Genomic DNA, 16,150 nt, shown 5'->3' with positions numbered 1-16,150 from the left:
GCCGCAGACAGACCTCCCAGACTATGTGTGCTACTCTGGCGCCATCTCATAACCAACGTCGCCGCAGTACGCTTCTCTTCTCATGCTTTCACTATGCCCTCCCCCTCTACTTTCCACTTCATGGTTACCCTCCTTCGCTTTCCTCCTCATGTTTTTCATTCCCCGCTGCACTCTGCGTTCGCTCTTTCATCCTTTACTATGCTCTTTCGCTCGGTTACACCAAAGCTCATCCCAGGAATGGGCGTTCACTAATTTAGAGCGTCAAAGGCATGTTTAGTCAAGAGCCTAAACACTCATTATTTTCACCTTACTGGGAAATTATACGAGACAGCAGGCGCCAGAAGCAATGAGCATAATCTGCGTTTTGGAAGCAAGCTTTTACCGGGAGCTGAATGTACAACAATCTGCACCAAGCGACACTGCAGGAAATGCTGCGATAGGCCAACAATAGTCACCCGTAGAGGGTCCTCCAGATGCAGATTGGGCTGCCGCTTCCTCGTAGTCCCCTGAAGACGACAATGAAGGCAAGCTGGTCGCGGGGATGTCTGCTTCGCAACCAATTAGTCCCACAGGATCTTCAGGGTTGGACAGGTACACCTCGATCTCCCCTTTGTCACTCTTGAGCCATATCTGCAGGCCCTGCTCGAGAAGGAACATGAAAGAGTTGTCACGTCCTTAGCAGCTATAGAAGAAACACTTTACTATCAGAATTTTAGCCTGTTGATACCTGTATTGCACCTTATGTTCGAAAGATAAAATCACGAAGGAAAAGAGTGTAGAATGTGCGGACACAGTATGGACGCCAACACTGACTCCCAACTAAAGGTTTTATTTTGGAAACAAAGCGTATAAGCACAAAATACAAAAAACATAATTAAAAACTACATGAACAAATTGGAGAGAACCATCCAATAAGTACAATCAGCAAAGAGGGACTTTGGCTGCGAGTAAGTGACATAAGAAGGCTGATTAACACTCTTACAACCCACACTTCTGAAGATATGTCACTCCCTCAGTGACAAGGTAATCTGATGCATGGCTGATGCTATAATTACCCTCAATCGGTATGACAAAAGCTTCTGTAGTTTTCCTCACAAGTCGGGATATATGCCGCAATGTTATCTGAGTTCTCTCGAACTTTGGGGTGCACCGACACGTGCAGCAATGAACCGCTAGATTCAACCCTGCTACATTTCCAAGGTTGAGCGCAAGCTTTTCCATAGATTGGTTCTTTGTCCATGTCTTCTGCACTGTTTGTTCAAATTAGCATCTTTTCAGGCTTGATGTTTCGAACTTTACGGAATGCTGAAGATGTAGATGGAGCAGCACTGGTTTTACATATTGTGGCACTTTGGATTACATATTACTCCTAGAGTTTACTAGTGTACTGCAGTTGAACATTTTAACAAAAAACACGGAAATCATAGTAGAGTTTGACATAGCTAAAATTCCTTATTTTGCTAAATTATGCCAGAAAATTATTTAGGACCAGCATGGCTTCCCTATGTATGTTAGAATGCTCCACTCCTGAATGTTTTCCACCACGCCGAAAGCTAAACCATAAGCAATAACGCCTACCTACCTATGCCAAACCAGTAACACTTACGGAGTGCCAATATTGCAAAGTGTGCACCACCTCATCTTGAAGGCCATGAGCCGAGGTTGACCATGCTGTAGGTGGTTGTGCTGCTATGCTGAAAGTGGCACTCTCAGCGCATCGGGCATGAAATTTTCGCACATGTTTGCAATCTTGAGCGGGTCACTCATGCCTGCCACACCACTTCCGAGTGCCAGCGCGCTGCAGAAAAGCCTGCCTTATTTGTTCGAAGCGAGCGTATTCTAGTGCTGAATATGTCGGTATATCATAACACACTTAATGGATTTGTTATCAAGAATCTTAAATAGGTATGTGCAACTCTAGTAAAACTTTGGCAAGAGTTCAGCGTTCTGTATACTAATAAGTTCAGTATATTTGTGTTCACTGTAACAAGCTTCAACTGCATCACTTCTAGAATGTACCGCAATGCACAACTCCAAGAGCCCACATGTACATTTGTCAAAACAGGTGGCTTGCCTGGATGAACAGTGGTGCCCAGAGGTTGATTTTAGCAAAATGGTCCTCAAGATCAGTGAGCTAGGAATAAAGGATGGGAAAGGTTCCTTTATACAGACTGTGTCACTGCTACAAAGCACACAAAAACCTCTCCTGGGTAATAAACTAGTTGCGAGGAGTATAAGAGGAAACTAAGCTAGAAATGAGGAGTCTAGTAGCAAAGAAAGGTTCTTGCACCACATGTTCTTTCTATTTGTTCTCTCCATAGCGATCTCCACAGAGTTTCTACAAGTTCATGAAGCCAATTGCGCTTTGCTAGGATGCTGTAGTAGCGCATCACCCCGACACCCTGTGCCAGTTTCTTGCTCCCTCCTGCATGTGCCTAAGAGCGATTGTGCTTTAGGTGATCAGAAAGCCATCATCCACGCTTCTTGTGGGATATTATTTTTGAAGCTTTGCAGGAACGGCATTGGCCGCAGGAAATTTTGGAAGTGCTTTAGTAGCTTGTCAACCAGTGTTTTTTTTTTTTCCTTCCTTCTACTTTGAGTTTACTGCTGGAGTATTAAAATCCACATTTTTTAAATTCTCAAGTAAGTTTTTGGCTGAAAGTGTAACCCTCTATTACCGAGATTTGGCTGTACAGAGTAAAATGTATTCTAATTTGTTTCTTGTTTTAACAAGAAACAGGAACTAAGGCTAGCTCCTCTTTTGGTCTCCTGACATAGCTTCTCAAGGTTAACACTTTTTTATCTTTTCTTTCCCAATCGAGGCCCCCATAGAAATAAATAAAACTAACGCAAGAAGCGATCTTTAAGCGTACAAGCAAATCAAATGTACCTTATGCTGTTTACAAGGCACCCAACGAAACTACCGTCTGGATGGAAATGTACTACATGATAATCTTGCAGCACGGTAGCTTAATGGTTATGATGCTGCGCTACTAAGCTCGCAGTCGTGGGTTCAATCCCAGCCGCGGTTAGCCGTATCTTGATGGGGATGAAATGCAAAAATGTTCATGTACTTAGATTTAGGTGCCCCTTAAGAGCACCAGCTGGTCAAAATTAATTCAGAGCACGCTATGGCGGGCCTCAAATCAGATCGTGGTTGTGGCACATAAAAATACAGAGTTTAATCATTTAAGAATGTTGCACATGTGTGACTGATATGGCAAATCAGTTCCGCAAAAGACCGCAAGGTGGAGGAACATTTCAATTCATTCTTTCGAAGAAACCCATACGGGTTTCCTTTGTAGCTTTGTACTACAGTTAGATGGATAGCAGTATCCCTTTTCACGTACAGGCGATTGTGAAACAGCAGACAGTTTCTTCAGAGGTCACACCTTGAGACCCTACGCTACCTGCCGGAGTTAGCATTTAGCAGAAGGCTGAAAGGCTGCTTTGACAAAATGTCGGGCAAGTTGGCATTCCATGAATAGCACAGTGCTCAAGGGACAAGAAAGAATGACGACATGAGTGCAGAACTAAAGACTGGGGTTTATTGACAGAAAGAGCTAAGAATGCCTGAGGACTAGCCCCCGGTCAAGTACCATAATTATCCAATTTTACCGTGCTCCCGAATCTGATGTGCACCCAATTTTCACAGGCCTAAAGTAACAAAATAAAAGTGCAGTTGAATGTACCATGCTCCTGATTTATAAAACAGAAATATATTTTGCCCCTCATGTTCGAGATCGGAAAAAATAAGTTGTGAAGAACTTACCTTCACAGAAGATATTTTTTTTTAGTAAGCTTTCATAACAAACACAATGAAAGCAGCACATCATCATCATCACCACCAGCGCTTCTTGGCCACAGATACCTAGCACACAGGGGCGGTATCCTCGAGCAATGAAGCAATCACATTTAGTGAAACTCCTATTACTTTCGCAAGATGTTATGCGACTCTGCATTGGACTTGTTGAAATATGTGGCCAACAGCATTCCTGGCACTGTGCAGAGACAGTGAGCTTGGCACGTTGCCAGAAAAGCAGGCAGCTGTATACGCCAATGCATTCGGTGCTAAGTCGCACGAAGTCCTCTGAAAGTGATCGCATCTCCGAAAGTTACTGACCATGAATGACAACAGTCCAGACAACAGTCGAGCACAATATGAACCCACAGCAACCTTAACAAAAAGTGCTTGGTCGCGATCTTGTAATGGCGATGACGGTAGGCTGTTGCCAACGCCGCAAATGCAGTTTTGGCTTCATAATTCGACTGTAATGCGCAATGTTCGGGCCCATTTTCTCTGCAAAAAAGGTGTGCGTTAGATTTCGGCAATTACAGTCATCAATCCCTTACTCGTGCAGCATCACAGAGACACATCAGCGGACTTGTGAATAAAGAAATTTTTGCCAAACTCCCATGAAGTCTCGTCTGTGTCATGACAGCACCTTAGAATATGACAGCTTACATTTGCATTCTTTTTGCAATGTAGGGATAAGTTAGACGATGCTGCCCTTTCACGGAAGCTCCGTTTCTGTTAATAAACCCCAGTTGTTGGTTCTGCACTTGTGCTGTAATTATTTCTCGTCCCTTCTGAATTGTGCTATTCTTCGTCAATAGAACGTTTAGCGGAAATGTCACACACAATGCCTTGGGCAGCAGCAGGGCTATAGGAGGCTTACCTTGTGAGGATCAGGCACTTCCAGGCGTGTCTCAGGAGGTGCCTTGACAGCTATCACAGTCTGGTCGGCCAGGCTGTTGATGCTTCGCAGGTCCCGGTACGTTACATAAGCATGCGTGCACCAGTGCGTCAAGGTCTAATGCACAGATCGCTTTTGCAAGGGGCCGCACCAGCACCAAATGGAACTCTCTACCGCCAATTTACACTGCTGCAGTCGAACCCACTTGTAACAACATTCAAGTGCCGCGTAAATTCCATTGTTATAACCGATAATTGTTATAACCAGGTTGCATGAAAAAATTAAAATAACGGGATGGCAGAGCTGACATGAGAAAACTATATAGGCACCCACCACCTTCCTCTGCCCGGCTGCCGATTGTGTTCACTCGTTAACTGCTTCCTGGGCGCTCCGATCGCATGTAACAAGCCGCGGCTGTTGGCGTTAAAGAATGGCACTGCTATAGCAACTGCAAAGAGGTGTCACTGGTGGCAAGCAACATGCGAGCACCGCCGAGGCATCGCATTGGTGGCCCCAAAAGGGGCCTTCGAAAAATTGCGAGAAGGCTGCCGTGGCAGCATTCCAGGTTGAGAAATCCAGAAGAAACGTTGAGAGATCGCCACAAGCATCTCGCCACGTACATTTCACTGGCTCGCACGGCAAAAGCCCATGTCCGTCAGCCATGCATGCTTTACACGAAGCTTGCCGACATCCTTCTCCGAGGCATCCAAGAGCTGCACATGGTGCAGCGGAAGGTTGCTCGCGAAAAATGAAGCCCCGGAGGAACTGAATCATGCCAGGCCTCCTGTGAAAACAACGTTGAGGCAGCCTGCCCTACCACGTCATCGCTGCCGTCGTCGCCATCGCTATCCGATGAAAGCACGTTTGCGACGATGATCTGATCGGTTAGAGGCACTTAGTTTCCAAATCTATAGCCGTGCCCTTTCTTTTCACTGGCAATGTCGAACAGCAGGCAGATCTTTCGTTTCGACGGAGAGTCGAGCGAAGTTGAGAAACCACGTGGCCAGGAATGACTTTGACACAACCAACAAAAACAAATGTGAGCGATTAAGCTGTTCGCAGCATTGCACTGAATGAGGAGCCAGCAAGCAACATGCGAGCAACCTGCTTGCGGCGCAGTTGGCGCGGTCCATTTGTGTTTCGGAGGCTGGGGTGGCGTAGAGCTATGGGCACAGCCCATTTGTGTTCGGAGGGGTGGAAGGGCGACGGGAGAGAGCCGCGTGGAGATGGCTGGAAAATGAGTGCACTGTGGCTGTTGGAGCAGCGGCCCCCATCGTGGAGCAGCTCAAATTTCTTGTTTTCTATTTTCTTTTCAGGGATTTTGCATTTTACTACCTTTCAGCTCGGACATTCAGCTGCCTGCTGGATCACCGAACTGAAAGGTAGCGACTTCATCGTTATAACCGATAATGCAGCATCGAGGCGTTGTAGTAACTGGGTTATTTCACCATGGAAAACATACAAAAGTCGGCGGTGCAGCAGCTTCTCATTGTTATAACCGATATATTGTTAAAACCGCTATAGCTATACGTGGATTCGACTGTACTGCCAACTTCTGCAAGACTCGTTTAGATTCCAGGATGCAAGCACAGTTTTCAAACTATCACCACAGATTTGTTTTAAAATGGATTCCGTACTTCCAGCATAAAGCCTTTACAAAAAGAAGTAACACTAGCCAGACACATTGTGGAACCTGGCACCAGTCAAAACATATAGGCAAGGTCTGTCTTATGGTTTGCAGCTTGTGGCTGTATGAGAAAAATTCAATTCGAGAAGGAATAAAACAGTAGTGCAAAAAAATGAGGGCATGACACAGGACAAGGTGAGGACAGTGCCTGTTTTGTGTTAAATTCAAGAATAGTTGTTTCTACGTTCCATGCAAGAACACAGGAAGATAGAAAAGGAAAGGACAGGGAGGGACAGCACAGCATGTTTGCATGTGGCTGGTGTGCACAACATGCTCACTTGGTAAATATGGGCAAGAGTTTGGGGCAAGATCAGGGCAGGACGAGGGGAGATGTACAGTTGGCGACATTCCAGACTTCCTATGTGCAAACATCTGGCCAACATACAGTGGTTCGTGGAGCTCACAAGCAAACACAGTTTTGCGAGTGTCTTAAAAAAAGTGGCCCTGTAGTACTAGATGCAGTCTGAACATTTAGCCAGTGATTTCGTTGTCAGCCTAGTTTACATCTTCTGAAAGGCAAAGGCCTTGACCAGCAACCTCTAATTAGCCATCCTGCATAGGAAGACTGCATCATATGCTAGAAAATTTCCTTACCTTATCACATCACTTCACCTCATCGTACAAGTCAAGCACTTGATTTGCTTGTCTTTGTGCCTCGATACCATGAACACCTACAAACTAGCCTCACTGTCTGCCATTCTGCAGCCAAATCCTCTGTTGCCTTCAAGCACATTTTCATTCCTTTGGCGCTCACTCTAACAGACCACTAGTTTCTTCCGCAATTTCTTCCCCAAACCCAGTTTCAAGCAAGCATGTGGCCCATTTCCATCTATCTGTCAAGCGAGCAGGCAGGCTGCTTACACACCAGCTTCATGGCAGGCCTTGGTTTAGCCTCCTGAACCCTGACTATTGCTAGCGTGGAGCACTGATGCACACGGAAATGTGATGATGATGTGTGGTGTTTAATGGCGCAAGGGCCAGACATGACCAAAGAGTGCCAGGACACGTGATGGATGGGTTGTCAATGAATTCTGAATGAAGTGGAAAATTCAGTGTTAATGGCAAGTGTAACACGGATGTAAAAAGGCCTAAAATTGTGTTACTATGAATCATAAAATATATAGCTATTAAAATAATGACAATGACTAGTGTGCACAAGGACAAACAGAATTTTATAAGAAATGATGATGCAATAAAATATATCGGTTATAGTAGCAACAGTGCTCCAAGAAAGCTCTTAAAGGCAAGGGTTGATAGGTACATGCTACAAATATCTTGGCCAAGCGATTTTCAGGATGTCTGTTTCGGCAAAAAAGTTTAAAACTGTTTTCAAGTTAAAATGGCTCGTTACTAAGAAAAAAATGCTGGGTGCAGAGGGATGTGTTGGCAATATACGCAAGGAAAACACTTTTTCCTCTATGCTTCTATAGCAGGGCACTGGAGAAGAACATGGATAATTGTCACAGTATTGCCACACTTACTACATGTTGGAGGATTGCTTCCAGCCAAGAGGTGAGAGCGAGTACCGTAAGTGTGTTCCATCGTTAATCTGTAAATAATCACTGTTAGCTGCAGCTGAGTCGAGATCCCCAAGTCTGGTTTAACCATGTATAACTTATTCAATTCTTCATTATACCACTGTCCTTGCCAATGCTTCCTCAGCTTATGGCATAGAAAAGACTTTAGATCTGCAACAGGTATTGTGATATTTGTATCTGTGTCACTAAAGGTTACTGGACATAGCGTTTTCATCAGCAGCTACATTTCCCTTTTATAGCTCTGTAACCAGGTGCCTAGCATAGGACAACTGCTTGGTAGCACATAGATACAAAGCACAAGCTGTATGATTAATTAAAAACGGAGTTCTTGTGTTTTCGTAGACTAACTAGGGCTTTGACTACACTCAATGAGCCCATGAACACAGCAGCCCTGGTAAGATTTTCTAGACTTGTATGTTTAGCAGCCGGGAGTATAGGATATGCTTCAGCTGTAAAAATACTCATTTGAGGATGTAATGCACCGTATATGGAAAACGATGACCCGAGGGCTGCTTAGGCCACACGAGTGCAAGACTTGGAGGCATCTGTATAGAATTCGGTGCAAGAGTACTTCTCATAAAGTTCAAGAAAATGTGCGTGTATTTGTAACTCAGGCACAAGCTTTGATATTTCTGTGAAGGCAATAGCAGATTTCATTGTCCGCCATTCCCAAGGCAGGGGTAGGCGAGTGGCAGTCATTAAGACATTTTCTAAAAGCGAGACGCCTGTATCTTCTGCCAGTGCTTCCACACGAAGGTTTAAAGGAGCCCTAATAGCAGGGCGGTTGTGAAACAGCCCGACAGTGGGCATGTCACAAGTAGTAGAATGACATGGATGCTGAATATTTAAAGGGTCAGACAAACGCTCAGAACACGAATCAAGATAACCCGACGCTGATGGAAAGATTGTCTATCATATTGGCTAAAACGAGCCTTGTTTTTCTGGTTAACGTGGATTTCTATTTTTAATTCTTCACTAAAAGTCACGAGAAATGACCTTCTGCGCCCCACACGGCAAAACCATGAAGATGCATAAGTGGCTTATCAAGTCATCTTCCATTAGCGTACACAGTTCCTGGTCTTTTTATTAGTACTGAAATACAGTACACTTTTTGCTAAGTTTTTTCTAGCTTACAATATGCAGATAGGCCTTCGTTTGTAGTGAGAAGAAAAGTGTCACTGCCTTTGCCTTAGTTTTTGATGAGTTGGCCTGGCTCATCTATTGACAGAACAATGACGACGGGGGCCAGCCAGCCATGGCGTAGGCATGTACTTGGGCAAAAAGGCAGTACAAATATAAGAAAGGTCTGTACAACAATGCAAACTTATTGTACCAGCTTTCTTTGTTTTCAAAAGTGGTTAACCACAGTTGCACTCACGCCTGTGAAAGCAGAATGATGGGCGGCTTTCACAATTTGGGAGGCGGGCTTTCGGCATCGCTTTCACTTCTCAGCGTTGCTGGAGGAGGCACAATTTTTTAGAGGAGGCTCAGATCGAAAGATTCTGCTTAGAAGACATGCACACACTTTTGGAAGTAACCGCTAGAGGTGTAAACACTGCCGAGGGTGACTGTTTTGCGCCATAAAAAAATTGAGTCCTTAAAAACCGGTTGTCATTCCCTTTAACCTTCAGGGCAGAGGAGGAGGAGGAGGATGGAACTTTATTATTGCAGAAACCATTGCGTGGTTTATTCCTGGGTGGTTCCCTCTGACAGGGCTCCACTGGCGATCGCGGCTCACCAGGCTTGGTCGAGGGTTGCCAGTTGGCTTCCCAGGTCCAGTTCGGAAAGTCTCGCCCCCCAAGACCACGTAGTGAGTGTGTGTGTTGTGACTCACGGAGAAATTGCGCCGCCTGCACAGTCGGTGCACTCGTGTGTTATGTGCACGAGTGTCACTGTGTGGTTGCTACACCAGGGACATGTCCGGGACGTATATCTGTCTGGGGAGATTGCATGTAGACGAGACAAGTGTGGGTATGTGTTCGTTTGCAGGTGGCACCAGTCCCTTGCCTGGAGTTTATTAAGGAGAAACTTAAATATGTCCTTTGAAGATGTAGACACCATTCATTGGGCTCTACATACAGGCCTTCTACAGGACTAGTCCTGAAGGCACTTGTAGAAATCGTGAATGGAATCTAGCATTTTCAAAGCACTAGGCATACCAGAGTTATAGACTACTGCTATGTAGTCAAGGCACCACCATACAAGACTTTTGTAGAAGCTCAAAAGGGATCTCCTGTCACTTCCCCAAGATGCGCGGGACAAGAGCTTCAGTAGATTCATCGTCTCTAGGCACTTCACTTTCAGATATTTCAAGTGTGGGATAAAAGTTAATTCAGAGTCTAAAATGACACCTAAAAATTTATGTTCATGGCTCACAGATAGCAGTTATCCATTAATATCAATAATGGGGTCTAGTAGTATACCTCTCTTTTTCGAAAAAGGACACACATACTTTTTCAGGGATTCGGTTTGGATCGATTCTCGTCCGCCTACTTAGACAATTTATTAAGTCCAAGCTGCACTTGTCGCTCATAGATAGCAAGATTACAAGATCTGTAACCAATATGCACATCATCCACATACACAGAATAACACATTGTATGTGGTAGGACAGTATCCAGAGAGTTAATTTTTACAACGAAAAGGGCCAGCTTAGCACACCAGTCTCACGTGAAAATGGACGATATATGACATTACCAACCAGAACACAGAATGAGTGGTTAGACAGGTAACTTTGGATGACATTCAGCAAATTGCCTTGGTTTCCTTTCCAGCAAAGTCACGGAGAATTCCAAAGGGTCAGACGGTTTCTCCATATCAATAAATACTGACAAGAGGGACTGTTTATGCACAAAGGCATCGCGAATATCCATCTCGATACGGACAAGGTATCAATTGTGGGTCTACCTTCCTGAAATGATACTGTAGGGGTCTTGTATTTTGTTACTTTCAAGAAAATTAAGGAGGCACCACTTAACCATTTTCTCAGTTTACACAGGCAGCTTGCCAAGGCTATAGGCCTATGACTGATGGCTGAACTTGAGGCCTTGCCATCTTTGATAATTGAAATGATCCTTGCTTCTTTCCAGGCAGACTGAATGAGTCCAGTATAAATATAGTGCTAAAAAGTGACAGTATTGTTTTGTTGGTTTCAGAGTTAAGTGCTTGATCCTTTTGTAAACTATTCAGTCATTTCCTAGGGCTGACTTATCAATACAATTAAGTGAGGCCTGAAACTCTGCTATGTTAAAATAAATGTAGGATTGTATTGTTCATTCCTTGTTCCTCTCTGATCCAGAGACAGTCACTTAGCTTGTCCCTGATATCTAAGGAATGTATCTGAATAATGAGATGAGTTGGAAATCCGCTCAAAGTGTGATGGCAGAAAATTGGCCTGATCTTCGAGAGTATCTACCTGAGTGTTTACTAACAGCAGAGAATTAATTTGCCGACCTTTTGATTTGTTAACTCTATTCCACACGGAAATGTGAGAAGATGAAACTGTGCTCACAAGATGACATACCTGCTGCCACTATATAACAGTTCATGCAATTTGCATTTTTAACTGTAACAAACCCGTAAGCAACAGATCATCAGCAGCCTTGATCAAACACATCAAAGGATATCTTCGATCCACATGCTCGGTCAGCCCTCGCAGGTCAGACGCTGCTCCCTCCAGGAGCTCGTCCAGCTCACGTTCCATCTTGATGCACTCGTCAATCTCCTGCTGCAAGACACGCTGCCTGCTGCCGTTCAGAGTGGCTGCCCCGCGCCCCTCCCGCCACCGGATGTTGTTTTTGGACTTCTTCTCGATGAGGCCAACTCCCTCTAGCACATTAGTAATGTCATAGATGCGCCGCTTCTGCACGCCTAGCAGCTCGGACGCTTTATTCAGATCCACCACCTGCGCACAAGAACAGTGCACTGCCCCCGTCAGCACTGCACTGCAATGTTATCAGAGGTCTGCCATGTGGCCTACAATGCAAATCATGCCTGAACAACCATTTCCAAAGCTTTAGGCTGGTATCTTCACGGTGGACTACTGCCAAACTTGAAACATTTTGAACTACAATGCAAATGTAGCAAAACTGAGCACAAGATAAAAGCAAAGCCCATGGGGACACTTGACTATCTTGTGTCTCTGTTGTTCATCTTCTCTGCACGACTCTTAAGTTCCCCGACTATCAGCTTCTTCCCTACATGACAAAAGCAATATAGTGGAAGCCAATCTGCAGCAGTGACGCAGCTACAAAAAAGACAGCACCAAGCAAAGCACTCTGCTGCTGGCACAGGTGCCATGGCTGCATGAAAAAAAATGCTTGCTCCTCTTTGGCTTCAGCAGGTCAGCACATGCATGGACTGCCACTGTGTTGTTGGTGAGCTTAGCAAGGCTAATCCAATCCAAGTTCTCCCACACTACTTTAGAGTACAGCACCGACACAAGTTAACATTACCGCTGGCACACCCTTCAATTTGTGGACCACACCCAAGCCTTGGAGTCCAGCATGGTCGAACATTTCCACGGTGTACATCATCGATTTTTTATGCTTTATTTCATGCCCAGCAAGCTATGCTACCAAAGGCTAGATGCAGTTTTCTTGCTGCTCGGACCAAAATATAGCGTGTTACTCACGAAAGAAAGTTATGAGTATGCGTCTTGTAATTAGAAGTAACATTAAGTCTCACACCTTTATGTCAAAAAAAATTACATAGTTGTTACATGGAAGACATTCTAAATCTGAACTTATTTACCACTGAATTAGTGGAGTGACATATTTCTGTGAGCAGCGGCCTAGCGCAACACTTCAAAAGATTAAATTCACACACTTTCATGTGCCAAAGCTGCGATGTGATTATTAGGCACGGCGTAGTGGGGGGCTCCAGAATAATGACCACCTGAGGTTTTTAACATGCACCGAATAATGCACAGTACACAAGCGTTCTTGCACTTCGGCCCTGCCAGAATGCAGCCATGATGCAAGGGTTCCCACAGTCCCAAATTTAGGGGGACAGTCCCAACATTAGAGTAAATGTCCCATGTCCCGACTTGACCCCGTCGGGACGGCCAAATCTCCCAACTTCTGCTTTTTCTTTCCATACTGAATAACAAGAAATAGACCAGATTTCTTTTTTATAATGCCTGACAGCTCGTTTGCACATTTTTCTTTTGTGTGATTTGTTGCATTGTCACAAACATAAAGGCGGTTTCATTTTTGTCGCTGTTAATAGTTCTGTTGCAGGCCCTAACTGTTCACAGCACCTGTAGCCATATTGGCAGCCATGATAGTTGGGCAAGTATACTGAACCTTTCTCACAAATTGCGACAGGTTATGTCTAAAAAATTTTTTTCCAGCTACGTTGTATCTAGAGTGGCAACTACTGGCACCAACAAAGTCTGTCTCCTTCCCCCACTCCCGACTTCATCGACTCGCAAGTTGGCAACCCTATTGCCACAGCCAGTATTGAACCCATGACCTCAAGCTCAGCTATGCAATTACATAGCCACTAGGCTACCGCGGCAGGTTAGTGAATCACTTGCGCCCTAGACCAAAACATAGTACGTCACAAAAAATTCCATTTCAAGGTTTTAAAAGCGTTCCAAAACCATGATTATTGTGGAGTCCTCCGTAATGGAGGACTCCACATTAATCTTGACCCCCTGGGGTTCTTTAAAGTGCACCCACTGCCCAGTAAAAGGGCGTTTTCGCATTTCGCCTCGATCTAAATGCTGCTGCCGTGGCCGGGATTTGATTCTGTGCTTTCGGGCTCAGCAGCGTAATGCCAAAGCCACTACACGACTATGGCGGGTTACATCACATATTGTAAGCACAAAGGTGCACAAACAATACACCATTTGATGTAACCACGCTGATGTCCACAAGTTGCAGTTTAAGTAGTTAGTAAGTATAAAGGCCATAGTTATTATTCCATAGAAAGCACCGCAGTAAACAAACATCTGCAATGTTCTCAACTGCATAGTGAGACCTTTACGATCAAACTACTTCCGTAAGTTCTGCAGCATTGCCTGCTATGTATGATAGAGTACTACAGTCAAATCTTACCAAGAAACTAATCCTAGTATTGCAGCTAACTGACCTTCTTTTTTACAAAAAATCAATAAGTTCCCCACTTAAGGTGTTTCCAGTCTTCTGTCGTTTCCTTTATACCGCTGCGTTTGCACCACACTAGTGCACATAATCATGGTCTGTGCACTTGGCGGTGTGCTAGGCCAGTTTGTTTACCACTCCGCACCCAATCGGATCACTCTGCTGTGACATACTATGCAAGTGAAGATGTCCTAGTTCAGTGTGACCGAACATCTTTAAAAGGCCCCCCCTCCAGGTCTGGTCATTGTGAGCTGACAAGCACAGTGCATATAATGCATGCTCAGGATCGTGTCTGCCAAGTATTACATCCCTATGGGCCACAAAACAAGCTTAAATTTCAAACCAAACCAGCAGAACCCCCCACCTACCTTGCCTCACGCGTGACTGATGATGGCATGCTTCTGCACTGCCTTCCTTCCTTCATCACACTCTCAAGATTGAGCCGCGATCATCGGCTGGCCCTCGCAAGCTTTCACTCGCACGTACAGCATACACCGCACGGTGGCGATGTTATCGTGCTTGGACTTTCGACAGAACATCACACTAATGGCAGAAATGCGCTTGGAGTGTCCATGTAATTGCTATCGCAATAAAAGCTACCGTACAGAAGCTCACATACATAAAAGTGGCATGCTGTCAACTCTATTTTGTTCAGGTTCTTGTTCCTAATTGCCTGATGGGGGACACAGCGTTCACTGCATGGCATGTATTTGAGCAGGAGCTAAGCTGGCATTTTAAATAGGCACTGCAAACAACAGAAAGACCACAAATCAAAACACCATAACCTGCCAGGTGCAACCATTGTTTACTTCAACATGCAGTGCAATCCTTTTGTAATGATACGCATGTATCTTGCGCCCTAGCAGACACTGTACAAGATGTGTGACCTCATGAACAGACTGTTGCAGCAATGTCACAGTGGTGGCGTAACTCGTCTGGTTCTTTGTGTCATTTTCCGCTTGCTACACTCACGATAAGATTGCCATGTCCTGTCATCATTCAAAAATCAAAATCTACTAACCTATCAGGTTACTCCTTCTCTTTCTTGTCCCTTTAAGGTCATGCTAGGGTAATAGCTCGTTTAACAATATGAATGTAAGGCAGTAACCTCAGCACCACATTGTTTGTTTCAGCCGCCAACCAATAATGCTGTACTGTAGTACTGGAAAGTTTCAACAGCTTGTCTAGAAGACTTTTGAAATGCAATAAAGCCCAGCAAGATGAGGACAGATCGGAAGGGAGACAACACAAGCGCTCAATTCATGTTGCTGCTCTGTCTCACACTTTAGACACCTTGCAACATCAACTAGTCCGGCATGACGCAGTGCTGTGTTGTCTAAAATACATGTCTAAAATCTACAAAAGCTTTGAGGGCCTAAATGAAAACTCTGCCACTTTCACTACAATTCAATGTCAATGCATTTTGTTCAAGAAGGTTCAGCGGTTGCTTAAGGAGAGGATTTCTGTGTTTCATGTGTGCTTAAATAGAAAAAGTGGCGATTGGCCGAAGCTAAAGCTTTCCGACTCCAATGTTTTGAACCACTGGGAATGCAATAGCATGGCTATTACAAAGCTCAGGGTCATGAAGTCGGTTGGCATGTGACTCACAAATATGTGAAAACTCCAATGGTGTCACTGGTACAAATAAGTTATAGACTGCAAAGGTGAGGGCATAATAAATACTTGCACGAAATTAAACTAATGAAAACTGGCCCTGACCCTTTACAACCATGAAATACTGAAGGAGATTTATGATAGTGTTTCTTTTTACTTGTTTCAATTCAGAGGAAATGAAGAACACAGGGGTAAAATTTGCATTAAATGCCTTCAGCCCCTAGATGACAACAGCAGTGAGTCACATAGACAGAACCAATATTAGTACTTAATAAAAGGAACCTTTGACATGCCTTTGACAGACATTACACACCTGACTGAAAAATACAAGTAGGTCAAGCCCGTAATGAAGATTAAATAAAGAGTTCTATAATATTTGCAAGCTTGGCTGCAAGGTGCTTGCACTAATGTTTTTTTGTGTACGATAATGTGCATCATAGTACATCAAGTGTGGTCCGTATTTGACGATATATTACCAATGTAGCTCTTCTCTCTCTCTCTCTCATT

At 44.4% G+C, this 16,150-nt stretch overlaps 1 protein-coding gene across 2 annotated transcripts in view; it reads right to left on the bottom strand.

Moving 5' to 3' along the window:
* The window catches only part of LOC126530528 (transcription factor E2F2-like), a 42,970-nt gene that overhangs the window by 16,145 nt on the left and 10,675 nt on the right, over positions 1 to 16,150 (bottom strand). For both annotated transcript variants that reach the window (XM_050177797.2, XM_055070635.2), the window contains exons 4-6: positions 11,549 to 11,826; positions 4,680 to 4,794; positions 456 to 639 (exon numbers count right to left, since the gene is read on the bottom strand). In XM_050177797.2, the coding sequence (XP_050033754.1) occupies positions 456 to 639; positions 4,680 to 4,794; positions 11,549 to 11,826 (577 nt within the window). The remainder of the gene's footprint in view (positions 1 to 455; positions 640 to 4,679; positions 4,795 to 11,548; positions 11,827 to 16,150) is intronic.

Source organism: Dermacentor andersoni, chromosome 4 (assembly GCF_023375885.2).
Source record: "Dermacentor andersoni chromosome 4, qqDerAnde1_hic_scaffold, whole genome shotgun sequence".
Lineage (NCBI taxonomy): Eukaryota > Metazoa > Arthropoda > Arachnida > Ixodida > Ixodidae > Dermacentor > Dermacentor andersoni.
Note: the sequence above shows the minus strand (reverse complement) of the source record. Positions and strands in the feature narration are given on the sequence as shown.